The 27,917-nt window shown below is 45.7% G+C and overlaps 1 protein-coding gene across 2 annotated transcripts; it reads right to left on the bottom strand.

Moving 5' to 3' along the window:
• Positions 1-251: 251 nt before the first annotated feature.
• esyt3 (extended synaptotagmin-like protein 3) lies at positions 252-27,878 on the bottom strand. 2 transcript variants are annotated; one of them, XM_015358666.2, is made up of 23 exons: positions 27,858-27,878; positions 19,584-19,625; positions 18,861-18,995; positions 17,990-18,066; positions 15,839-15,908; positions 14,159-14,248; positions 13,565-13,620; positions 12,450-12,570; positions 11,646-11,822; positions 11,109-11,191; positions 10,448-10,496; positions 9,637-9,726; positions 9,400-9,462; positions 9,245-9,313; positions 7,812-7,883; positions 6,725-6,811; positions 6,168-6,317; positions 5,548-5,897; positions 4,780-4,878; positions 3,630-3,761; positions 2,867-2,972; positions 2,188-2,237; positions 252-1,511 (listed from the first exon to the last, which is right to left on the bottom strand). In XM_015358666.2, exons 3-23 carry the CDS (start codon positions 18,957-18,959, stop codon positions 1,478-1,480), a joined length of 2,124 nt encoding a protein of 707 aa, XP_015214152.2. In that variant the 5' UTR covers positions 18,960-18,995; positions 19,584-19,625; positions 27,858-27,878; the 3' UTR covers positions 252-1,477. The 2 variants fall into 2 exon arrangements, with proteins under 2 accessions (XP_015214152.2, XP_015214151.2); XM_015358665.2 differs by lacking the exon at positions 27,858-27,878 and adding an exon at positions 26,876-27,826.
• Positions 27,879-27,917: the final 39 nt, after the last annotated feature.

Below are 27,917 nucleotides of genomic sequence, written 5' to 3'. Positions count from 1 at the left end.
TGCTGAAAAGAAAAGAGAAAATGTTTTTAGGTTAAGAGCCTTCTTCAAGTGTGTGAAGAAAGCTCCACAGCTGAAATGTCTTTTTTTTTCTCCTTCCAGCACAGAATAAACCTTTAGCTGTTCCTTTACAGCCTAAACATGCGGACGCTGCTACCTGCAGTACCTGAACTTCTCCAACCCAATGTTGGCAGACACTTAAGACTGAAATATGGGTTATTCATATAGATGCACACAAGACGCATTGGAAGACATTTTAGTATTTAAATATAAATTTAATTGAAAATCTTTTACAAGAAAAAAAATATACAGTTAAAAATCTGCCTTATATCCATACACCTATGTACACAAAAAAACATTCCACAATGAAACACATCTCTTTGTGTCTTAAAACAAGTTTCATTGAAAAGTACATGTATTCTTTTTGGCACTGCAGTCATACGGAACCAACCTGTCCTGTGCCATTTTGAATGGGTCCTAAGGCCCAGGGCCCTCCATGTCTGTGATTGCTTAACAAAGGTAACGAGCCTGGTGTCTTGCAGTGCAGTACAGTGGTATGAAGGAGGAGGAGTGCTGTGCACTTTTCACACTTGCCTGCCTTCGGTCAGCAGCGTACCAGTCAATTCATGGGAACCAAGCAAGATACTGTACATGGCCTACAGGGGGCACCCGTCCAATGTCCTCATTGCAATTACACTGCACAGCCGCGTACAGGGGGTCTCAACAGTCATTAGTTCTTTCTATATTTTCAGACATTGTTGCCATTTCTTGATCTCACCTTCCATAGGATCAGCTGAGGATGGGTTTTGATTAAACGATCCGAGAGAGAGAGAGGGGGGGGGGGTGGGAGAATTAAACTTTTCTCCTTCGTTTCCCATTGTGCTGGAATTTAAAAATGAAACCCGACACCCAGATGAACAATATTTGGATCTTTCGTTTACAGGGTCCTTCACCACGTGGGATGTGTTCATACACAACAGTGCACCACTGGATGGTTGGTTTTATCAAAAGCCATCCTTTATTGACCAAAAAGGTACTTTTTGGCATTTTGCTGATCCCCACAGAATGGTCTGTTTAAAAATACCTAAAATCTTTCTTACAGATTTTTTTTTTAGCATCTGAAATGTATTTAAAATATATATAAATATTTTTTACACATGTAAGGGAGAAATGGCAGAGAAACCCCCGATATACCCAACAGATCACTGTAGCATTCAGAGAGGTTAAGGAGATCTGAAAGACAGGAGGTGGTTTTGTTGAGACTAACTTGATCGTAGACTTTTCTTCTCACAGATTTATACACAATTCTCCAGCGAAATTACTGTTACATTCCAGATCAAAGTATGACCGTAATGGCCTTAAAAGTGACTGAAGCACACTGCATGAAGTTTAGTAAAACAAAGACGTCAGCTGAAAAAAATAAGCAATGTGTTTTTGTCCACATCCTTGTATCACATATTCCTTCCCCGTGCAAAACTCCTTATTTCTGTACTCCTGGTAAAGACAACTCGTACCTGCAGGGGTAACAAACAAGTATTAACCACCACACACGTTATACACACCTGGAGCATCATCACACAGTGCAGCTTTAAAAAAAGTCATCTTTCCAACGTGAGACCTTACTCTGGCATCACACACGCACATGGCCTGTAATGGACCATTAGGTTAAAAGGAGTAAATCGTTCTTTTGTAACTCAGTAAGAAAACATCATCCTTTCATCTTAGACTCCAGTTAAGTGCTGGAGATACTACAACATCTCACATCATGAAACGCTCAGGTAGGACATGATCCTCTGAGCTGCTCAGGACTCCAAACTCTTCCCAGACCCGCTTTGAGCTGGCTACCAAGTGATTTCAGAGTGTATTCAACTGCAGCGAAATGCTACTGTGTATACTCCCATGGTATCACTTCTAAACTAATGTGCTGGCTCTGCACCCATAATTCAATGTAGTTCACCTAAACCGGCACATCCTGGCAGTTAATTGTGGACGCGTGAGAGCAGGGCGAGCCCGAGTGAGATCGGAGATGCCCTCACGCTGCCCCTCCGCCAGCAGAGGTACTGAACGACAGGCGAGTGTCTTGGAGACGGGTTCCAGGGCCCGTCGGGAAGCACACGGAGGCGGAAACCGGCAGGAGAGGAGACCCATGAGCTAATCCCTACTCAAGGACAGGCTGTGGAAGTGACTCACCAGTTTGTAAAGCCCTTTCTCAAATCGTCTTGAGACAGATCAATCAGGACCTAGACAGGGAAAAGAGATGTTTCAGCAGGAATTCTTCAGGCAAGAGGAACAGGCTTATTTTGTGTTCTCAAAAGCCTTAAAACACTTCCGCAAAAATAAATTCAATACTGGGATAGAATGGGATAATGTACTAATAAAAGACCGTTTTTCAGAATGTTTATAAAAATGCTCCGAGACCCTGAAAAAGTTGGCAATATACATTTCATTAGAATCTCCCGCCAAAGTCTGCAGTAACATTTTATAAAGAGTGATCAAAGTTTAGATATATTTAAAATGTCATTAAAAATCATTGGGATGAGCCCTTTACTGTTCAACAGAAATGAATGCACCATCTACATAATATTAGACTGGTCTACAATAGATCCACATGAACGAATTCACTCCTTAACTCCACTTTCAGCAGTAATGCACAGCAATCGGGCCCCTTTTCCCGCTACATGAGGCCACACTGTCCAAATTCTTGCATTATCACAATGCATACGGAGTGTTATAAGGAAATCAAATGTACAGTATATATATATACAGATCGCTATCAACTAAACACTTAAGTATACCGAATCGCAGTGTCTCAGTAACCCTGCGTTTTAAGCAGAGCTGCATGAAATGAAAACTCAGACTATGATCATACCATCCCAATTTCCTTCCTGTCTCGCTTTTTGTATGTCCTGTTGTTCTTCACTGCAACGTCCAGTTGCCTTGTCTTTGCTTCCTCCAGAGACACGGAGAACTCGAACCTAAGGATGGGAATGACGGCATGAGACACGATGCCTAACGCGAGCCGAGCGTTCTAGGGCTCGCAGCGGCACTGGGGCTCCCCTGCCCAGAGGTGCACAAACACTCGGCTCCAATTCACTTCTTGTCCAGATCTCCATTGCAAACAAGAAGGGTGTTATTCAAGTAACATTCTTCTTGCAGCAAGAAATCCTACCCACTGTCATTTGTTCTCCACACTAGAAAAATATTCCTTCAATCTCAACAACAACAGGCTTAGTGCATTCAGGCAAGGAGCCTTGCTTTAATCTTCCCTTTGAAGAAAAGTTCACATCCTCCCAGAACTACTGTCCAAGCTGTAAGGACTAAGGACCACGTACTTGCAAGAGGTATGTATTTAGGATTTGCCAATTCCTTTCTTTCCAGCTTTGACATTAATAAAGACAATAGTCATTTTTCTCAACCAACACCCCTTTTTACATTCTCTCCTTCTTGCAAAAAAAAAAATAAGAACACACTGCATCCACAATCTGTCACTGAACACTAAACAGTTTTCATGTACAACATTTTAACTATTTGTATTCACTTCAAGAGTGTACAGCTATTGATACAGATTTCTACACCCCATTTCTGAACAGGGCTTTGCAGACTAGTGCTCTGCTGTACTTCACACGTCTTACTTCTCTTCGAAAACGGGATCAGACGTTTTCTTCTTCACTAGCGTTCTCTTCCTGTGCTTCCACTTCCGGTCGGGGAGCAAATATATCCGCACGTAGGGATCGGATCCTTGGTCACCGCAGGAAACCAGGTTCCTGGGAAGTGGGAAAAGAAGGCTTGAGTAAATCATTCTGGCTCCTTTTTAAATTGTTATGGAACCACCCAGTTCAGACCCAGCAGTGTCTGTTTCTCTGGGCTCGAATGGACGGCCCCCATACCCACTGCAGGGAGATCGAGGGAGAGCAAACAGGCTCCTCCAATCCACCCGCCCTCCAAATGCTACAGTGACTTGCAACTTGCAGGGGATCCTTCTTCTGATAGAGGAGAGGTGAGTCCTTTGCCAACGTCCCTGCTGGCCTACAGCCACCCAAGACTTTACAGGGTTTCACCAAGAGCAGAGAGATGATCTCCCATCAGCTGATCCCACTGCTGCCCCCAATGCTTCCAGTGCCCCCAGGATGCACCTCAGTTTCCCAGTCTGTCAGCTAGTGGCGTGACCCAAGACACAGAAATCTAGAAGAACCTATTCATTTTAGTTGGTCTTGTTTTAAATTTGACTGAATAATTTTCTGCCTGTAGCAATGCTGTGCATTGAAATGGTTTCCAGAGAAACGCAAGTGTAGATGAGACACTGAAAAGCAGAGAAGCAGCTGTATTATACAACTTCCAGCAGCACTACCACTCGCTAGCCTGGGATGGGAGATCTCGAAGGAAAACTACACTGCTGCAGCGAGTGCTCTCGGTGATTGAACAGTAGATGGCGCTTTTCCCTCTGGCAGGGACCAGAATTTTCAAACCAGTGTCCCATGACGGCAACTGGGAACACTGCCCTGAAGGATGAGACGTTTAAGTAAGGTTATTAAGGATCCCATAGCACTGTTTGCTAAAGTAGGGATGTTAATCCTGTTGTCCTGGCAGAATTTCACCTGGGCAAGAACAATCTAGCTAGCCTTAAGATCCCACTAAGATCGCTCTCCTCCAGCTGTCGTCCGCCTGATGTACTGCGTGCGCGTCACCCAGGTGGAGTTGCACTTCAGTGGTCACGTCATCCTCCAATCTGAGATCAAAGTGCTGTTAGTACTATTCCAGGTCAGGCCTCGACTCCATGCTCACCTGCAACAGTTCACCAGGACAAGCAGCTGTTTCCTCAGTGCGGCATAACGTACAGACAGCTGAATCTCCCCAAATCCTCCTTGATGGCTTAGAATGGCTCTAGGTAACAAATCAAATAAATGCATGTCATGGAAAGGAATAAAAACATTTATATCTCATCTGTGCCTGCACAGTTTCCTGTATAAACACTTTAAAGGGTTTGCAAGTTGTAACTCTTCAACTTTCAGGTTTTTCAAGAAAATCTGACACTGGTCTTTTAAAACGCTTTGTTTATATTCCTGTAGGTCCTCTTCATTTATGTGATAACAATGGCACTTGTTGTATACAGAGAGCAAGTGCCAAAGAGAAATATACATTAGCGTTTATACCGTGAACACATTTTAAAAGAACGAAAGCAAAGTAACTGCTGTTTTGAGGTTTCGGATATAAAGGCCCTATGAAATGAGCTGTACGGATTATTCTAAACCGGAGTTCTCCAGCCCTGATCCTGTAGAGTTCCAGTCCAGCAGGTGTTATAGGTTGCCTTTAAATAATCAATTTCTAAAACCCTGGAACGATTTAACCACAATCAATTAAGCAGGTGGGGTGATCAATAAACATATTGAGAGATCCTTTGGGACAAAAACCCCAATATCCTTCAGCCCACAAGGACCGGTGTTCCCCTCAGTGAAACGCCATGTAATTGCTCAAACACATGTGCTGATCTATTGCTCACAGGTGACCTATGGGAATGACTGCAGAGGGGCTCCCCAGGCACCCGGCACTCACTCAGGATACGACCCCCCCCCCTCCGTCAGGTCGTAGCGGGAGGAGGCCACCGAGTAGCTGGACAGCATGCTGCTGGAGTCGTATCTGCGGACGCTGGAGACTTCCCGCACGAAGGGGGTGGCGGGGGCGGTGGGCTTGCCCTCCGACTGGCCGTTGGGTCGGAGGGACGGGGCCTTCCTCCCGCTCTCGCCGCCCAGGGGGCTGCGCACCTCGCGGTCCGGGCTGGGCAGGGGCTCGCTGGGGCTGGGCAGCGGGGAGGATGGCTTGTTCGGCCCCTTTGCTGGCCCCCGCGCCCGGGCGTTGAGCTTTGGGTCCACCGTCTTAGGCTGGGGCTTCTCGTGAGCCAGGAACTGAGAGGAGACGTGGGACACAGGTCAGAAGAGCAGCGCCGATCGACGGGGACAAACATGGCGCGTACGGCATCTCCGAACTCCATCACAGCAATCTCAGATCACTCTCCCTCTCGGCTGACATCCGGCCAGTCAGGCAGTCTTCCGGGTGGAGCTATAAAAAGTGCTCGGACCTTGGTCCCCAGCCGGGGGGCGCCCTCCCCTGGGTCCCGGTCCCCGGCCCTTCCGTGGGTCTCAGTTCCCTGAATGGCACCAGTGTGGGGGACCTACCCGCAGCGTGGCCTTCATCTTGAGGAAGCTGTTCACCCCCGAGCGCTCCAGCTGGAAGCGCTGGTCCAGGGTCATGTCTGTGGCGGTGAGCAGCCGGCCGAGGGGCAGCGCCAGCACCCCCAGAGGAACCTTCTTGTCGCTGCCTTTGACCTAAAATACAAGAGGGCAACACCAATATGAACACACCGACCTTAACAAGTTTTTAATTCAATTAAACTTGACAGATCAGATTTTTGTGGTTAAAAGTTCAAGTAGTATACAGTATATGGGAACAAGTCTTGTTGATGATGAGAAGCTCCTGAGAATGCAGTTGTCAATAGATGTGATTGGTAAACAGGATCGGTCAGATAGATGCTACAACACTTTATATTTTGCTGATTATTTTGAAATATTTCATGCGTGTGAGTGATCCGATATCAAAATGAAGATTTCCGAGTTGCAAGTCATTCATATGCGTAAGGACGTAATCTTTCTGTTATGAGAAGCCTGGTCTTTGTGACAGTTTGGGACACAATGACAGCTATTTGGACCGGTTTGTTAAATGAATTATACTCCACCTGAACAATGAGAGACTGATTCTGAATGTGGTGGACAAAGAAAGTGAAACACTCTTCCCACACTGGGTCCTTAGTTGCATGTATGGTCTTTGGGAGGAGAGAGGAGAAAAAATGATGATTAGGGTAAATCTGAACCAAATTACAGGACACACTTTCTCATCTTTCTACAACTTCACCTCCGAATTCAAATAGATATACAGTACGACACCGCCGAGAGAAAAACTTTACCCTCCTTTGTAAAAATGTAGAAGAAACATTTTGTCCTTAAGAAAATTAACGGCTACCTGATAGGGCTTTACCCTCTCACTTGCTTTGTGAGGTACAAAAACATTTTAGGATGAAAGCATGAAGAGAATACGATCACAAAACAGCCAAGCCAGCAGTAGTCTGTCAGCTTAAAAAAAACTGCGCGCTGTGATTTTCCAAGCTCACTGCGTGGCTTTATAATGTCTAGAATGGCTTTCGTCTTTGCTCTACACCTTTGACAGAGAGCTCAGGAATACCTGGAGACAGAAAGCTCAGGGATTTTAGTCATGAAGAGATGTGCGAAGCCGAATGAATAGGAACATTGCTATATTTTATTATTAATTGGGTTGTGGGGTTCTGGAACAAGATACCCAGCCATGTTGTTGAAGCCGATACCACGACTTCTTTCGGGAAACAGCTGGATAGGGATAAGTAGGGAGCTGCTATGGCATGCGTAGCCTGCAAAGGAACAAAATATTTTATTCCAGGCTGAAAAGAGGGTGATACCCAAAAGAGGCTCCACAGCCAAAATGCTGTTTCTTTTCTTCTCTTTTCAGCACGGAATAAACCTTTACCTGCTCCCGGATCGGGGTAAGCTAAACTGGATCATTTAGCTACCATCTACAAAACAGACTGGGTGGGTCGAATGGCCTCCTCTTGTCTGTAACCTTTATTATGTTAAAAGAACATTCATGTTGTTGAATGTTTGATATGAATAAACTACACACCTTGAACAAGTTTTACTTGTTTGTCAACCTTTGTGATAATTAGATATTCTCCAAGGGCAGCTATTGTGAAACACACAACAAAAGAGATGGCTGTATCCAGACGGATTGCTTACGTTGCTTTTCTGGGTCTGCTGCTCTACAGTAAGTTCTGCGTAGGAACTGGGGTTGTCATTCTTCCGGGTGACCTAACAAGCAGCACACCAACAGAAGAACACAAGTCAGAACCCACTGCACAGTGGCTTCAGACCCGACCTGTGACCGAGCAGTTGTCACGCAAACATTTTGACAGAGGTTATATGGTTTTATATGCCAAGCCCTGGCTCAGCATTTGTGTCCTCACAATGCCAGAGAGAATAAATAATTTAGAAACCAGTCCAGTCAAGTTTCTTGCTGGTGAACTGCATTAAACGGCAATTACATTTGAAATTCAAACAGCATCCACAAGGCATTTAAAATGGTGGGGTGTTTTATTTTTACTGCTATACTCAATTTGCATTGAATAATCACTAAGAAATCTGATACTGATGGAATGTAACTCAAAGTGAAATAAAAACTCCACTTAAAAATGGATCATATGGTTTCTCAACTTTCCTTTTATCTACCTGGGCTTCCAGAATCACTACAAACTATTTATAGACAAGGGAAACAGGCCAAAAACCGAAACTAATTAAATATGAAAACAAACGCATGAAGGAATGAAATACAAGGGCAGGAAACAAAACGTTTCCTTGATGATCCCCAGCTGAGGTATGTGAGAAAGTGACAGGAATGTGAAAAATGTGGCGAAACAGGTCCTGGATTCCTGAGCCCACGTAGGGCCGAGCAGCCTCGATCCTGAAACACAGCCAGCGCCAGGAGCTCCCTTTCTGGGGACACTGCACCCCCTTCTGGACCAGGCCACCTCGCCCAGCAGCCCTGTTCCGCAGCACAGTAGGACAAAGGAGCCCGATTCCTGCACTCGAAAAGGCAGGTTTTGAAGCCAAGATGCAAACTGAAGCACTGCTACCTTTCAGCTTCAGTGAGATGGGTTTTGTTTTCAAATGCATTGTTTATTTCTTTGCAATTCTTAGTCTAACATGGGCAATAATCACACACAAGAGTAGTAAAGGAAGTGTTCTTTTGTAAATCAGAATAGTATAGTTCCACTGTCCTGAAAAGGACTACTCTCACTAGCCAGCAAGAATGAAGCCACCACAACACTGAGTGATGCAGGGTGCTGACTAACACAGGCCAGAAAGGTCAGGGTGGGAACCTGAGGCCACAGATCAGGATGTGGGAATATGGGACATCCACACACGTTCACTCGCATAACATTTACACAAACCCCTGTCCTTCCCCCACCCCCCCGAAGTCACAGGAGTTAATAATGCCTCCGATATTTCCCAACTACCCCAGACAGGTTCCCATCTATCCCAGCATGCACTCCTGATTGCTTATCCACTCCGTGCCCGATCACTGCCCGATTTTATTATTTTTTTTACAGAGTCTGGACTCGACAAGCAGGTGTGAAATCCGAATTCACGGGGCCTCCCCCCTGCAGCGTTACCTTGCTTTGCTTGGCCTGCTTGTTGTGCTTCCCTCCATAGTCGGTGCCGCTGTACTCCGTCAGGTTCCTCTGAAAGCACAGCACAGAGGTCAGCGTGAGCGACCGCACGACACCACCCGACGGCAAGAAACGGCCGCGACACACCGGGGACGCACCGGCAGGCTGGAAGCGCTGTCCAAGTACACAGCCAGCATAGCACAGGCGCGGCCCTCGCGGGTCTGCAAGCAGAGGAGAAGTCAACAGGGCGGGATGAAGTCGCGGACGCGGGCGGCGGCGTGGAGCAGGGGTCGGGGCGGCCGGAGGGGTGTGGTTCGGACCCCCCCCCCGGTGCCGTGACACGCAGGGCTCCACGCTCCGAGCGGCAGTGGGTCCGCGGTGAGGCCTCGCCTTACCTCCTCCAGCTTCTCCAGGTCCGTGACCAGCGACAGCCACTCCAGCCTGAGGTGCAGCTTCCCAGTGTCGGCCTCCTCCAGCTCGAACCACTGCGGGGGAACGGGAGCGGACAGGTGACGCACGGATTCGGACTCTCCGTCTTTTGGGATTGAGCGCATTCTTGACGTCATTTTGTGCGAGACCCTCCCCTTCTTTCATGGGGCCCATCTTTGCCTGATAAGCTTCCCGACATACTTCAGGAGGGATTTACTGAAGCATCAGCCTCTGAAAAAGCGTGGAGCCAGTACTTCGGAAACACCTGGCTCACCGCCTCTCTTCCAACGATGAACATTTTAAATAGCGCCACTATCGGATCATTTATCTCCATGCCCTCCACAATACGGAAAAATCCCACATTACAACAAAATTAAAATTACAGAGCTGCAAAGAGAAACAAAACTATTATATGCCCTAACATACCAGAACCACAGGCACGAAACCAGACGGGCTTCTGGGTAAGGTTTGCTCGAGTAAAGACCTGCACTTGCCAGACCTTCATTTAAAGACAACAGCCTGCTGTAATAAATAGAGCATTTCCACACCAGACGGCAAGGCTGAAGACCATCTATATTACTTCAGACTCACAATATGACTTGGAATAAGAATGACAATGAATGGGTTTTACTGGAGTACTGGTAATATTAGCAGGTGCACATTCCTTTGCAAGAACAAGGATCCCTCATTATCTAGAGCGAAGCCAAGCCCAGTCTCTTTCCGAGAAGCGCACTCCAGCCACAGACCCACCGCTCGCCCAGGTCCGTCTCCTCTCACCTCGTCCAGGAGCCTCTCCTTCATCACGTCCCCCAGGTCCAGCTTCATCCTGCGCACAGAGCAAGGGCACAAAGTCACGGTGGAACCGGGACACTGCCGTGAAAACACTGCCTTTCTAGCGACACAGAAACAACGTGCGAGACACCGCAAAACACTCTGGCATCACAGAACAGCAGGGGCTTCACTGGAAGCCAAACCTTCAGAACAGGAGCCGTTCTGCTTCTGACGTAAACACTATTGCTATATGGAGTGAACTGCATCCTGGGGGTAATTATTATACAAGAACTCCTTCTAATTTATTTCATTTTTTGTTGGTGTACCTATATTACACACATATTTTGCTATTACTTTTGCCATGGTATTGGTAGGGCACCTCAAGTATTTGAAGATCACATATCTACTGTAAGTGAAGCCCCCGGTTCAATTCCTGAGCACTGTTCCCCCAGTGTTTGTGTGGGTTTCCTCCCCCAGTCCAGAGAGCTGCTGGGTTAATTGGCTTCTGAGAAAACTGGCCCTTTTGTGAGTGTGTGTGTTTTTGTGGTGGTGTCCCATCCAGGGTGTATCCTGCCTTGTGCCAGTTTCTTGCTGGGATGGAATCCGGCTCCCCAGAGACCCTGTAAATGGATGGATGTCCGAGTCAAAACATTCAATGTCATCTCACCGTCCAAGAAAGTCATCTCTGTCCGTGTCCTCGTCATACAGTTCCACCTCGAGCTCTTGTCCCGGAGCTTCATGTACAACAAACTGCAAAGAAACAAACCTCGTCAAGCAGGCAGGATCATGACCTCTTAATCAAAATGGCTCCAAAAAGACCAAAGCAACACCCAAAATCTGTAAACTTTATTTCTCCAACACACACATATACTGTACAAATAGAGCATCAGACAACCTTGATGACTCATTATATGTTCTTGGCACTCTTATAGAAAAACAGACACCAGAAGTCCGTATTGACAGGAAAATGTGGAGACAAATATCAGAAAAGACCGATTCAGCAGCTGCAGGAAAATAATTTTGTTACAAAGTCAGACTCCTAGAGTTACAGCATAAATGTTTACCTGTAGCCAAATCAGCCAGTCAGTCGCCCGTAGTGATCACTAAAGCTCATGTCAGTCACTGAACACAGAAGGCCCCCGGACCCGAGAGTCCAGCTTTCTCTATTGGCCTGGTGTTCAGGGTCGTACCATACTGCACGTACCTCATAGACCTCCCCCCACCGGGGGTCCAGGTTCTCCTTGATGGTCTTGCTCTTGAACGCCTGCGTGCCAACCCGCAGCTTGGCGTAGGGGTCCGACTTGCCCTTCACCATCCCCAGCATGTAGGTGTCTTTCGCCATGAGGTCCTGCGCCTCTATGAGATGAACCCGGACGACACCCTGCGCCACAGAGAACCCCCACTGAAGCCAGGGATGCCAAAGTCGCAATGCAAGGCTTCATTTTTTTTTTTGAATCCCACTTAAACAGTGGAGGGATCAAGCAGCATGCAGCATATGCAAAACAAGACAGTCCCACACATAGGGAAGGTGTCAATTTAATTTGTAATTGCCAGTTGTTTCTGTACCCCTCAAATGGTCCAATTAGCTCAGGTCACTCTGGTGACCCCTAGAGCAGCATGAGGGCATTGAAGATAACACTGTGAGCTCTCAGGCTCTTTGCCTTTTCACACTGTGAGTCCAACAGCTCCAACAGGAGAGCAGGCATTCACTGGAGGACTGATGCAGCTCTGATCTCGCACTGCATGATCACGAGGGCCACAGGAGGGAAAGGGCAAAAATGCATGGCTCTGGCCATGCTGAGCCCCAATCTGTCTCAACCCCCGCAATCATGGCCAGCTGATGTCGCTGCTTGGAGAATCCCAGTCACTGTGGGCCACTGCTTGCACCCTGGTTCAGAATTTGAAGCAATGTAAGACAATGGGGTTCAAGATTTGTTCCAAATGAGTGACGTTAAATAAGTCGTATGACCCCCCCCCCAAGACACTTTTAAGAAAAACCAGCACTCACTCGGGGAAGAGGGAACCTCATCTGAGCCACCTGCACTTGATCGATGAGTGGGAAACACATGCGATTGGGAAGGACCATGAAGGAGGAGATGATGTTCAAGATGGCGTCCTCAGAGATGTTACTGCATCACAGTAGGGATAGACAGAGAGTCAGCAACTGGTATAGGAGAGATGCTGCTTGCTCTGCCCTCTCAAGGCAAGATGGCTACTCCTTTCTCCACAGGCTTGTGAACTGCGTTAGACACAGCAAAAGGTTTCATAGGAATTAAATCTGAAACACAGCTAAAACAAGAGCAGTGGTGCACCAATCGTGAAGAAAGCAAAGTGAATCAATGCAAGATCTACACTTCTAAAAAACTTTCAATGGGTATAACGTTAGGAGCCTTACAGACCACCACATTCAGACAATTAAAATGAAACAGTTTAGAAACAGGATTATTAGGAACAGTTTCCAGGGAAAAACCAATAGGAATGTCAGCAGCCGAGACTGAAACAGACATGGCTAAAGACAGCCTCCACGCTCATTCTGTCAGAGCACCCACAAGAGGCGGTGAGTGTATCGACCCCGTCTTCTCAACTCATCAGGATAATAAGCGTCAAGCACAGGGAATAAAGGATGTGAGGAAGGCTAAGAGACACACAGAAATTAAATTATATTTATAGAAATATAAATATTATCACTACCAGCACAGCTGAACAGGGCGGTCCATATGAAATTAAATGCATCGATCATAATATGTGAAACTGAAACAACAATGATGAGGAAATGGCTGCTGTATTAAATGAATACGTCACTCTGGTGTTCACCAAGGAAGCAATGAACAGCATGCCTCAGGCTGAGGAAGGACAGAGTTCTATATGAAACGGCATTAGCATAGAAAAACTGCTACAGGTGCTAGAAGCACTTAGGATAAACCACATCCCAAGGGCCTGAAGGGATTTTTACCACCTGTCCTACAGGAAGAAGAGATTTTAAACACAGACCATTAAAATACCTTAAGAAAGAAAAACTCTAGTTTACAGTATACAGCGTACAGCAAGGCTCTTTGTTTTCTGTAAACCTTCTACCATCCATCGACTTGCAGTTTTCATTTGAATAGGTGAATAACAACTTACTTCAGCGCTGGGGAATCCAGCAAGTTTGTTAATCCAGTCCAGTTAATATCCAGCTGCTACAAAAAGAACAAATCACAAATATTTGTTAAATAAATAGATACGTGTATTTTGCACGGCACACAGATACTTCATGTGATAACAGATCTGCAGTAATCAGTGGGGCAGAACTGAATGGGCGAGCTCTGAAGCACCCGATACAGCTTTTGAAAATGACTGACTGAGCCCAAGCTACCGGGGACATGAGACGAATCCCCCCGGATCACAGGCACTACAAAGCCACAAGAAGCCCTGGTCTGTAGATGCTGTACCCTGCAGATGGATTAAAACGTCACAGCCTTGAAATGTTCTCCCTAACAACCTGCTGCAGCGAGCAACACCGTCAGAGCTCATCGCCTGTGAGCTGTACACTGTGCTCGCTGGACACGCGGCTCGGGAGAGAGGCCGAATCCGGACTCGCCCTTATTTTTACATCGTGAAGAAACACAGGAAAACAAATGAAGCAAAACCCTCACTATAAGGCTACATCATTCTCTCAATCGTCGTGTAAATGTCCGCCGCTCACAGCGCGGCTACAGGCGGAGACTCTGGGCTTACCGGCCGGCGGATGAAGAATATGGTGACGCCGCCGACTAGGGGGGACTGGCCAGTCAGGGGCTCCAGAATCACCCGCAGCAGCCCGGTTAACTGGATCGACACAAACACCGTTCAGCACAGGTGAGGACTGCTCAGGGTTCACCCTGCTGAGCCGACACCTTCATGACTCAGGCGCGAACAAGATGATTAGTGCGCCTTCTGTACTTCTGTACACAAAATTGTTGTGGATAAACCTGAAAAACTATCTTTAAGAGATGTATTATGGAAAAAGAGCATGTATGTAAAATTAGTCCGTTTTAATAATGGGTATAACATATCCACAAAACAAAACAGACCAGTGCTACCCCATCATGTAATGTATATAAGCTGGAAATAGAATACCGCTTAAACTCCATTAAAAACATGAAAAAAACACTATGTAAAAAATCATTTTTTTTCATGAACGTTTCCATGTTCAAAATTGTTCAATGACCTCTGACAACTTAGTGTTCTGTGACTTTTTGGGGGTCACACATTTTTGTATACTGTTTCACCTTTGTTTATATCCTTCAGTGTTCAAAGACACGCGAGTTAAAAAAAAACAAAGATAATTCAGTTATCGCGAGCACTATCTTGAAATCTGACGACGGCTGTTTCACCACAATGGAAGCAGGTTCCATTTTCATTGACAACTTTTTAAGTTGCCTTCAAGGAACGTCTGGAATTTTAATCGTTTCTTTGCATATTGCTTTGTAAAAGGTCTTATTAATTTCAGAAATTACTTTCAGACTTATTTCAGGACTTGCATATGTTCAGTACATCTAGACATGCAGTGTTTAAATAGGATACAGTACAAGGACACTAGCTGACCGGACAGGAAGCATTTTTAATGAGCGTACTGTACATCACCCCTTGACATAATCAGGACAGCTTGTCACCCTCTGCTTCTTGTGCTCAGACTATATGCCAATAGGGATCTTTATGCAAAGGATGACATATCAAAATCAGGCACACGCCCAGATCACAAACAGTGCAGCGTGATCAATCAACAAATCCTCCAGCGTTCCCCTAAAACTGTATGAACTGGCAGGCCTGAAAGTCATGGGACTGGAGTTGTCTGACCAGATATTCAAGATGTTTTAAGGTGGGTCTGTGAGCCAGAGGCATTTGACTAGCACGATTACTCCTCTGAGCAGCCTCAACTATTTCTGTTTTCAATTCTCATTTCAAACCAAATCTTGAAATATACTCCTACAGTATGCACCAGAATTTTGTATTTACCTGTATATTTGTGCAACCACAGTTTTGTTACGTGCAGAAACACCCTGTAGTCTCTTCTTCACCATGGCTCACCACAGAAATATTAACACTTTTGTTTTTAAGAGGAAACATTATATGCTATACTGTATATAATCATGATAGTGAGAGATCATGCATATTCATGGTTATTTTCTCTTCACACGCAGAAAAAGTGCTTGATTTATTAACAATGTACCACTAAGAAAAGCCAGATTTCATCATCAGAGGAATGAGGATTCCATCATCAAAGGAGTATACACATGACTTTTGATTTATAAGTATACAAGTGATTATCTGTGAACAGAGAAAGCAGGAAAGAAGCAGGAAACGTCTTCAGGTGCTTTGACACTTGATGGACGAGGAGATTCAGGAAACGGGGCAGTGAAATGGAAATAAACTGACCTGAATGCCTTTTACCCCAGCTGTGATGGGCTTCTTCACCTCTGCATCGATATCCACATCTCCAGCGTAACTGAAACAGATCAAAACGAAAAGTTTACTTGCGACATACAGTACTCTGCCTTGCAAAAGTATTCAGACCCTTTCTATGGTACCCGGATGCAGGCTTTTTTAAAATTAAATATTTTATCCAAACCTGAATGCACAAAGTGGCAACTTCTATGGGCAAGACGCTGTACTGTATGTTTCAGTCTGTAAGTACAGTCTGGAAAAACCAAAAGGTGTTATATGAAAACCACTCTAAGCCATGAGCTCAATATTTGGTGGAAGTCTTGCAGCTGTAATTGCTGCCAAGGGGCAAGGTGCTATTTTTGCTTGCTCGTTTTGGAAGATTTGCTCAAGCTCTCTCGCACATGGACACCAGGTTAAGTCTTTCCACAGATTCAAGCTTGGCCTTTTGCTTTGGATTATCGTCATGCAGAGAGGTGAGTGTTATCCTAGGTTTGGATAGGTGTGAAGAAAGATCTGCCAGTACTTTGCTCCACCTCTGTTCTCGGTCTTGACCAGCTTGGCAGTCCCTGCTGATGAGAAGCAGAGCTCTAAGGCTGCTGCCACCGTTCCTGACAGTAGGGATGGTGCTGTCTGAGTGATGCCCTATGTGTGATCTGTAACAGATGGAGCACTCACCACTCAGAACAGAAAGTTACAGTTCTTTCTTGTCCGACTACGAAGCCTATTGCCACTTGTGTGGTTTATTCCCTGTGGGATATGAGACGTTTTGTTTTGGCTCCATACCAGCCTCTTTGTTGAGTGGCTGGTATATTGCTGGCTTGTGGACGTTTTCTCCCATCTCTGCCACTGACGTCTGTAACTCTTTCAAAGTCGCTGTTAGCCTCACACTGGTGTCCCTACCCAGTCTCCTCCTTGCCCGCCTGCTCAGCATGGAGGGACTTCTTAATGACTGACTTCATGATGCTCAAAGAGATATCAAGGATCGCTGAAATCTTTTTATACTCTTCTCCTCACCTGTGCCTTTACAACTTTATCTCCAAGTGGTCTGAAAACTCTTTGGTCTTCATGGTTGAATCTTTGTGTGAAAATCGCTACCAGACTGATGGTCCTTATAGGGATACACGTTGTATTGGGAAATCATGTATATATAAAACCACTATGATCACACACAGATAGAAAACCCTAGAATAATTCATAATTTCATATTAGCTATGTATTTACTTTGCTTTTATCTATTTCATCTATTGGTTGTTTGCTTTCAATGTGTAATAGGTTGTACATAAAACAAACATGAATTGCCTCTTTGAAGTGTGCAAGCTTTAAAGCAACACAATGTGAAAACCAGGGTATGAATACTTTCTCTCTAGAACTCCATCTTCTACCACCAGAATGGCTTTTAGCATGCATGCCAATCAACTTTTCAAAACTGTGTTAAATTGTTGAGTTGATCAAGAGTTAAAGACAAAGCAGGATGTAGGAAATAAAGTAGGAACTGAGGCAGTTTCGCACGTGGTTCATTACTGAAGATGTTGCCCCCAGTGACATCTCATGAAACACTGAAAACAACAGGCCCACTCTGTAACTCTGCTTAATGCTGGATGATAGAACCACATTCCTTTCCACACAGCTAAGGCTTTGAAAGGTTTTGCCAATACCAAGAACTGATTTTGCTTTCCATTTCAGAGAACTCAAAGTATCATATGGGCACTTTTTCATAAAGGTTACTGTCCCCAGTCCCATACCAAGCAAGGTTACTGTTTGTTTATTACAGACTCACTGTATCCCTGCTTTAGCCTGGGGCTGCCCAAATTCCTAAACATGGAGGAGTTTGCCTTCATTATTGCATTTCTTAAGTAACTTAATATCTCACTTGTAACCAAGCAACCTGTCAGTTCGTCTAACCACAGAGCTCAATGAAATGAATGTGGTGATAACCAGCAGGTATGTGGTAACCCGGGACCTGGACTGGGAGCCTCTGCTTTAGCCATTAAAAAAACAACCTTGAGAGATCTGCCATTTTTTCTGGGAATTTAACCCCGCTTGTGTTGGAAATGGTTGGGGTGAACGTGACTCTAGACTTCAGCTTCGTGGAAAATGGCAGCAGTCAGGCTGGCCTGTGGGCACCTGCCCATGGGAGCCTACCTTAAATTGAGGTCCAGGATGACCTGTCTCTTGTCCACCTCCTCCGTGTACGCCTTCACCCCAGTGACCCTGAGAGGCTACAGGACACAACACCAGTTTAAATCAAGACTTCCTTCCTCGCCCGTACAGCTCTCATCCTCTGTGCGTCTGCGCTTTCCTAAAACAGCGCTGGTCAGCCTTATCCTTTCCGCCAGCTGGCAGCTCCCTAGCAGATCGCTCTTTACTCCAGCTAATCCCTAATTATTCAAGCGATCTTCAGACAAATAAGCAATCAAGGCTCAACTCAGTAATTTATTGGAAAGTTCACAGTATTGTATTGATATCAAAAAGTACCACCAAGGTTCTGTCCTAGTCAGTTATTGCAAGTGGGTACTTATCGGCTGTTATCAATCATGGCCTCCTAACAATCCCCCTCTGTGAATTGGCTTCATTACTCTGCTCTCCTCCCCACTGATAGCTGATGTGTGGTGAGCGTTCTGGCGCACTATGGCTGCCGTCGCATCATCCAGGTGGGGCTGCACATTGGTGGTGGTGGAGGGGAGTCCCCATTACCTGTAAAGCGCTTTGAGTGGAGTGTCCAGAAAAAGCGCTATATAAGTGTAAGCAATTATTATTATTATTAATTATTATGCAAAAAGCAATTTCTAAAAACCCTTAATGAGCTAATGCTCAACATTTGAAATGCCCACTGTATCTGAAAAAGCTTCTTATTTTCCTGAGCACCTAAAATAGGGCTGCACAACTGCTGGGCAGTCCTGATTCAAAGGCAGTACACCGACTTTTTATAAGATCCAAAACCCTTCAGGTACACCATCACCTAAAGGTGTACCAAATGCACACATACATCAATCCTAAAGAAACACTCCCCTACCTTCTGCCCAAAGTGGACCTTTGTAAAAGTGAAGGTTTTAAGGTGTGGACTGGATGCTCTGATCGACGGCTGGATTTTTTCCTTCAATAACTTTTCCATATAAATTCCAAAGAAAGGCCAGGCCTGCTGCAGTATCTGTGAAGACAAGATGGGCTGGATCTGTGCTCTGCTGTTTCAATTACTGTGCCAGTGGTCCCACAGATGAAGCCCCAAGAACAAATGGCAAAGGGAAGTAAAAATAAAATTCTAATACACTTGGTCCTTTGTTGAAAGCCTTATTAATGCATTCGTTGTGGATCTGCAACAGAACTCGTGATGCAACACTATGCGAGGCACCAGACAGCCCGGACAGCAAAAAACAGAAACTGAAAATTTTACAAGTGGCTGCAAAAAAAGTACGTTAAACTGTCTGAAAGCTACATCATCTCCCAGCCAGGACTGGGGGAACAAAGTAAAAGAGCTGTCTTTGTGTTAAGATTACAATTCACTAGGTGAGATGCTCTGCTCAAGGCTATAAGAGATATTTATTCTCTTATTTATTCCTTTGTCTCTTCTTTCTGTTCCTTTTCAGCTGTAATTCTATGTGCAGCTCTGTTTATTGTCCAGACCATGGCCCGTTTTTCATGCAACACGGACCTTTGCGCAGGATTTTCTTGTCCTTGGGCTGCACGTGGAATTGTATTTCTGGAACAAAAAACAAAGGAACAACAAAACTAGAAGTACCTTGTTCAGCCAGTCAGCCCTTTCAACATCTGGAAAGTTGACCTGCAAGAGCACAGAAAGAAAATGCAGGAATTATTAGCGCCCAAGACCTGGGGTGGGACTGAAGATGAGTCTGTGGTGTCCGTGGTCTGCCCAGCAAGACCCCCTTTCTTCTGGGCCGAGGAACACATTTAGCCCGCTCTGCTCTGCCTGCACGACAGGGCAACAGCCCAAGGGGTGCATGATGGGAAGTGACCCACCCAACAGGGTAGGAGGACCAGAATAATCACTGGCAATGTGAAAACACCAGCCTGAAGGAGCTGTGATGGACTTGATCGACGCCACTGGATTCAGGGAACACTTTGCCCTGTTTTATTTTGTCGTGCTCCAAAATGTCTTTGCTTTAGGCCATCAGAGCAAGTCAAAAGACAGTCAAGACAGGCCAAGGGATACGCGCTGGGAATCTTTCATATGCAAAAAGTTATCCTGGTCAAGGAATGACTTTAACCACAGGCATCTGTGAAGCAAAAGTACAGTACATGACCACTCAAAAATCATGAATTATAATCTTCAACAACCAGAACAATGACCCCTCGTTAAAAAATTGTGCCAGCACCTCAAATTTGAAGAGCATTCCATCTTATTCACTAACCCAGAGTTTTTGCTTCGTACGTGTTCTGCATACCTGTATTGTTCACGTGATGAACTCAGGCTGTCTGGGAGAGGCCAGAGGGTGTGGACAAGAATGACAGAATAGAAGGATTCATGTTCACAGTAGACTCCTACTGCATGAGTAACTCCTAATGTCACCCCGACATAAACGTGCACACAAGCACGATCAGAAAACCACTTATTCCTAGCAAGAGAAGAAGCCACCCAAGGCCTGTCGTGGGAGTATGGGGCTGCGGGGCAAGACTTGACCATCCTGGGTGAGGCACCAGTCCATTAAAGGGCTAACCTCAATTACCAGCATGCTTACTGCCCCCTCCCCCCCAAGGTGGGAAAAGACTGGAGCTCCCAGAGCAAAACAGAATCTAGACCAAGGGATGTTAAGTTAAAATTGTACAATGTGCTGAAAAAAAACGAACCCTGCTCGTCGACTACTCGACTGCTAGAGACGACTACCTGCTACAAGCACTCACAGTCCTCAAAGTGCCTGACAAAGTCGGGCCAGCGGACTTCAGAATCAACAGGGAAACAGGAACCAGAGGGCACAGGTAGAACTGACATGTAAAACAGGAAAACAGGAGGCGCTTCCTCATCCAAAGGCTCATGGGGGCTTGGAACAAGCTGCCCATTCAGCCCGGGCTTCTCTCAGGAAACACCTGGGTGAGATCCTTTGATCGATTAGCTACTGAATGCCGAACAGGCCTGATGAGCTCAATGCATTCTTCTAGTTCCTAATCTTTCCCGAGTTAAGAAAACCTTGCAGACTCCGGATGAACCAGCCAGCGCCACACAGCAGGCACACCAGGGCAGGATCAAACCCAGGACCCCGACACTGTGAGGCAGCAGCACTGACCACACCAACCTCGGTTTCAACTTGTTTTTAAAAAAGCCAGTGTTGTTTATTTAGGTCTAATTTAGCTTCAGGTCATTTAAAACTACACTTTCCAAGATATAAGATCCTAGTTAATCAGTTTAATATTCCCAAGTAGGGAAAAATGTAATAAAACCGAACACCTTTTTTATTATATTGTTAGACAGGTACCTCAGCATATTTGGGAAGTGAGATCTGCAGGTGCGATGATTGGCCAATTCTAAACAGTACATCCCTTGACGATTCTTCCCAGGAGCTATTTCCAGCTGAAGGAAGGGCTGAGCTCAGCTAGCTGCCACAACACACAGAGCTGCTGTACAAACATTCAGCTTTCGCTGGGAGAAAGAAAAAATTTGTGACCTCTCCGACGTGCCAGTCCGACAGACACCGTAGGCACACATAACAAATCAAAACGTGTTAATATCAAGCACGAAAAAAAGTAACAAGCCCGGAATGACATGTCTTTGCCTCAGTTTACACAGGAGATCGCAAAGCGACACATCTAACCTCAACGCCCCAGGTCACAAGTAAGAGTTCCGTCGACGGACCAGAGCTCTTTGTCCGGAGCCGCCGTTTTGATCTCCTGATAGGACAAATTATAAACAAGTCCCCGAGGTACGGCACTGTGCGCAAACTCTCTGCAACGAGATCTAGGCTCTCTCGCGCAAGGCGTTCCCATAGCAACACACACCCCCACACCCTCTGTGCTCCAGCAGCCCGATTCTAAAACCATCCACTCGCAGCCAATTACAATGTGGTGTTTAAACCGCAAGGACCTTGTGAGAACGCCATGAGAATTACTGGTATGTTCCGAGGTATGCGGCGCCGGCCAGCCCAGTAGAGGAAGTAGAGGAAGAGAAAAATGTCGAAACGGTTCATGGTTCCCAGTCCTAGACCTGGTGACCTGCGCACCTGTCGAGCCCTCAGTGGCACAACCAAACCCTCCAGGGTTTCTACTGTTCGTCAAATTTAAACTGTTTGTTCCCAGCTCTTCAACTGTTTCATTTTGTAAGTGAAATAACGTTCCAAACTCGCGACTACAAACAAAACGCAAATATTCCAATGAAGCAACTTCTCAGATCGAGTAAGGTGGGCTGGAATGAAAACCAGCAGGTGTGTGTGGGTCACCAGAACCAGGACTGGGAACCACTGTCCTGGCGAGAGTCGCTGTATGGCTGTAGCCCAAGCTCTCTGTCCCAGACAGGGAGACAGCAGGGGTCTCTTCGCCTAAATGACTTAGTTTAACTTTTGCTTTGCCATCGGCTCATACAACAAACTTCAAGTTAACCCATAAACCATTGAAGTTAAAACATTCTTAATAAATGATCATCATTGTTTTTTTAAAAAGCTTGATGATGTCCGCCAAAGGGTTATTGAAGCAATTAGGAATTCAAGATGATCCCCAGAGACCCTGGGATTTGCAAGAGATTAAAAACCCGGCAGGACATCCTTCAATTAAAATGTTGCAAATATGCAAGGAATTGCAAAAATGTTTTTCTAGCCCAGGTCAGGAATGCTGAAATCTGTCAGTGATATACGTGTCAGTCAAGCCAGCGAGATCCAGCGGGGTGTAACTGATCAAACCGAGCAACTGTAAGTAACGAAGAAGCTGCAACACAAGGTTTTATTGCGACACGCTTCTGACTTGCGCTTTAAACTTCAGAAACACAAGGCCAAGATCTATTTTCTCCCAGTCACAGACTGCGGCGTCACATCGCCCCAGTAAAACAGTCCCGTGCGCTGGAGCCAGCCAGGGGGCAGACTCTTGGCTTATTACTTTGAAGAGAGAATCTGGAACGAAAGTAAAGAGGAGCTCTCAAGAGAGCACAAAGCTCGAACAGCCTCATTCTCCTGAGGATCAAGGAGCAATCACTGGTACTGTGAGCAAAGCTCTTCTGGATGGCTAAAGCATGTTTAAAAATCTGCTATATATTAAAAGTAGTAACGGGTGGGTATGAATCTCTAACCTCTAATCTCTAACAGTGCTTTCATTGCTGAATACTTTACTTTTTAGGTACAGAAGAAATTATTTTCAAAATTCTCCAGAGGTCCAGAGCACCAAGCATAATGTGGAACACGACCAGCCCTCATGTGATTTAAGGAATAAGCGACACTGTGTTCGGTTTCCACGTGTTCAGTTCAGTCGGAAGGGCCGTTTCTGTCATTGTGACGTCTCCCATCTGAGGTCTCTTGAGCTGGTGAGCCACAGACTTGATGAGATCTGTGGCAATCTGATTTCATCCCGGAGGAACTTCCTGTCACAGTCTTTAGCCTGGCTTAAGACAACAGAGCCTATGGTATTGAAAGTATTCTACATCTGAAGTCTTCAGGAAGTCTGTTTTCTCAGCAGGATAGTGAGGAGAGAATTCTCATGTTATTAATAAAAGACACTGGACATTTAACATTAAAAACTAAATTATTTAAGTTGCAACTTCTTATTTTCCAATGAATGCAAAATAATTGAAAATCTACAAATACACTAGTCACACGCTAGCCCACTCTGGACTCCTACTTCATATTTCAGTGACACCCAATCAATAAAAAACGCCACATTAAACCTAGAAACTGATTACTGAGGACCAAGTATCACAGTCCTGGACAGATCACCAATACATATGTTAATACAATTATCTGAATTAAAAAGAAGATAGCCCTGCTCTGGAATCAGTCCAGAGAAGAGCAACATGCATTCCAGGCCTACAAGGAGTCTACAACACTGACAGACTGGAGGAACTGAACCTTTTCATGCAAGGGCACCTCAGACAAGTGCTCCACATCCTTAAAAGCACCAGCAAAGTCAACCCAGCAGATGTCTTTAAAATCAACAGCAAAACACAAAACACAGGGCATCCCTGGAAAGGTTCACTGTATCTAAAAATATATGAAGGAACGAGTAATAGGTTTATTCCATGCTGAAAAGAGAAGAAAGAAAACAGAACGTTTCAGCTGTGGAGCCTTCTTCGGGTGTGATGTGTTTTCTTTCTTCTCTTTTCAGCAGGAATAACCCTATTCCCTGTTCCTCTGCAGCCTACGCATGCTGACGCAGCTCCCCACCTGAACTGTTTTCACAGGTAGAAGCTGTCCCACTTTTGCCATGGAGTGCTGCAGTTGCAGGCAAACCGGCAAAAACATTCAACTTTTCATCTGAATAAGTACTGAACTTGCACCTTGGGGACAATCAAACTTAAGTTCAGTACAGGAATCCCACTGGAATTGCAGCTTTGCTCATTGAGTAGTTATTTCCAGCACTACAAGTTAATTTACTAATAGCAGTTCAATGACGCAATTCAGTAAGCTGTCCTTTTCCCCCATATAATCAGCACATTTTGTCTGTCCCTGAAATGCTTTTTATTCACAGCCTACATTTCTCCCTGAGCAATAGCTTTTGCTTCCCTAATAGCAACTAAAATTTAAGGAACAAAACATGACAACTTTATCAAGAGTCAAAACCATATCTCATGAGCATCTTTCTCAAAGTGCAGGACATGTCAACTCCCACAGTGCACTGCTAGCTTGCCTAATATGTACTGTATGTGTTACTGGGCTGTTTGATGTGCAGAATGGAAGCTACTTGCCAAAATGTCAAATGAGAATAGGAGGCACTTCTTTACCCAAAGGGTTGTGGGAGAGTGGAACAAGCTGCCCTGCCATGTGGCTGAACCCCAGCTTCTTTCAAGAAACACCTGGATGAGGTCCTCAGGTCAATCAGCCACTGACTACAGAATGGGCCAGAACGTCTGAAGGGTTGTATCCTTTCTCCCCCAACCCAAAAAGTAATTTCTTATCTGGTGTTCGCGGTTTTGTTTTCACCTTCACAGCTAACTGACGAGTGGGCGAGCTGCATGCAGCCAGCAGGTTTGGACGAGGAAGGACAACTTGGCAGAGAAACTCAACCAACTACCTGCTGCAGTCAGTGGCAAGAGTAAAGCAGCCAGCCACCTCAGCGAAGATGAGCGCGCTACCGAGCAAGAGCCACCTTCTGAGTCAAGGGCAACTGTCTCCTTTTTCAACACTGACGGACACAGACTCTTTTAACAGGACATATTTTGCAATTCCAGCATTATTGTCTTCAGCTAACCACAGTTAAATTTATTGCATGCTAGAATATCTTTTCATTCTTTGCAAGAAACCTCAGTGTGAGACTTTGTGTACCTTGTAAATTGTCCAAGATTACAGAACTTGCTAAGCAAATAAATTCATAACAACTTCTTTCTTTACTGAAATTGAAAAAAATACCCGAAAGGCTATTTCACGCAAAGCTATTGCTACCCAGAGATTAGGCTGATTAACATTTCTTCAGTTGTACTCCTGTTTTACTGCTTTACAGTTCTGTAACTTGAATGGGTGGTGCTCTGTTCAGGATTCTCAGTACTGACTGTCCTTTACAAAGTATTCTACAAAGAACCTTTAATATGATAAGCTACCCGCTACCACAGATACCTGCCATAATACTCCCTCTTAGAATAAGAATTAGAATTTGCACCTTAAACCCTGCATCTTGTTACCAGTTCAGGAAACAACAGACCACTCAATGCTATTTAAAAACTGGTTCTGCTTCTCGTCTGCGGGTTTGTCCAGAGTGGTCACTCCTGACAGGGTGGCGTCGCGTCCGCAGCGAACAGCTGCCCATTCCACGGCAGACTGGAACAGAAACCTTAACGATCCGTCTTTAGCATGATAAACGAGAAACAAACGTCTCTTGATGGATCGGCTTTAGAACTCCCACTTCTTAGTGTCTCAAGAAACGACAGGAAAAGGCCAAGACCTTTTCACCAACACCTCAACACAGGTTTGTGAACAGTAATTTTTCATCTTTAACTTTACTGCTTCTTATATGGTGAATTCAAGCCTTCTAAATAAAGTCTTACCAAGTACAGCTTTTCATTACAAATACTGTATAAGGATGGCTGATAGGAGATCTAAAACCCCTTATTTATCCACCATCCACAGTCACTCAATAAATAGTAATAATCTATTTTGTGATTATACAAAATTACTAGTTTGGGAGGTATTTCTTTGTAAAGACGCGATACTTCACAACCGGGCATCAGTCTCCAGTTTATCAGCTGAAGAAACTTTTTTTTAATCTTATTAGGCTTATATCGATATCTTAACATTCCCACAGCAGCGTGCAAAAACCTGGAACAGGCTACTCAGCTATGTCATCGAAGCTTTTCTGGTTTCTTTCGAGAATCAGCTGGATGGGATTCCCAAAGTAATTAGCTGCTAACAGCAAACAGACCAGATTTGCTGAGAGGATAAAAACGAGAGGGGGTCATTCTAACACTCTAATGCAGGTGGTTTCAGCTAGCAAATCCTTGTGCCCACTCTTTCCTTCCCCTGCTGCATCAGCACTTGTTTACAAGAGCTGGTATTGGGAGGTGAAAGGATTGGCCGTTTCTTCCCCCAATTAAAACAACAGCAAAAACACAAGACTCAAATGTCTCGACAGATTAGAAGATCAGAGATAATCCAGCTCTTAATTAACCACTAACCCAACAATTCATGAGACAAATCGATCGATCTCAATGTTATACAATAAACTATTGTCGCCTGCCGTCTGCTCAACAAATATTGCTTTGTTGAGCTCTAATGTCTGGAGAGATTTGATTCACTTGCTGTTAATGCCACTGTTCTTATAACACCTACTACGCACACACACAACACTACTAGTATCGCAATTTTCTAAAAATGCCTCTGGGAGACCGTCCCGAACAGGGAGAGCTTTTTCAGTAGCGCACCAGCACGCAATCAGGACTCAGGTGCTACATACCCAAGCGGGCATGTTCAACGCCTTCATCTCCTCGTTGATGACAAACCGCTCGTTCTCCAAAAAGTCGATAGCCGTATCCAGCCGGGTGCTCTTCACCTTCCTGTTCCTCCTCCACCACGTCCACAGCATCAGGCAGAGGAGGACCCAGCTGATGCTGAGCCCCAGGTAGCCCGTCAGGTACACGGGGAAGAGGAACACGAAAGCCCTCCCGAAGTACAGGAGGACCTCCATCAACATCTGGTTGACGGCGCTCGTGCTGTAGCTGGTGTCCTCGGGGCTCTCCGAACCCGCGTCGTCAGCTGCTGCCGGTTTCGGGGAGCCCCCCTGTGACGAGTCGGCGGGGCTCCGGGGACCCCCCGAGCCCGTCTCGGAGACGCCCCCGGATCCGCCGGCGGGGTGGCGCGGCGCGCCTCGGCTGGTCTCCAGCCGAGACATGTCCTGCCGCTCTCCTGCTCGCCTCAAGTTCACCCGAGGCCGTCAGACGGGTTGGGTTGCCGCGGATGCCGAGGCGGGGAACCCAGAGCCAAAACAACAACAACAAGAACAACGACTCTTCCCAGAAAATTAAAAAAAAAACCCGACAAAACGTTTTAAGAAGTACGTTCTAAGTAGCGACGCACCGCCTTCCCCGTGAACCCCGAGCGGAATTCATGGTTTCTGCACTGTGATTTTCCTGCGCTGTACCGTTCCCCCGGCCGGAGTTGCACCTCTCTCCTTCGCCGACTCGAGATTTTAACTTTGCGACTTCCGTGTTTAGCAGCCCACACGCCTCTCCTCGCCGTCTCAGGTGATTATATACGACTCGCCCGGCCGTCGCCCTGGGATCCCGCGGAGCCTACAGTACCTGCAGAACAGGTACCGCTCAAGGCGAGGCGGTAACCACACGGCGTCTTTCGCTCGGCAGGGACTTAGCCGGCTGTGGACGTAACCTCACTCACTCACACACACACAAAGCTCATTTTGTAGCTGAAGCGTACTGTACCTGCGACTACATGTATCACCCAAACAGCACCAACTGCGGTGAAATTGAACATATCTTCGT

Source organism: Lepisosteus oculatus, chromosome 12, assembly GCF_040954835.1.
Source record: "Lepisosteus oculatus isolate fLepOcu1 chromosome 12, fLepOcu1.hap2, whole genome shotgun sequence".
NCBI classification, from domain to species: Eukaryota; Metazoa; Chordata; class Actinopteri; order Semionotiformes; family Lepisosteidae; genus Lepisosteus; species Lepisosteus oculatus.
This window is presented reverse-complemented; position numbering and strand designations above follow the sequence as displayed.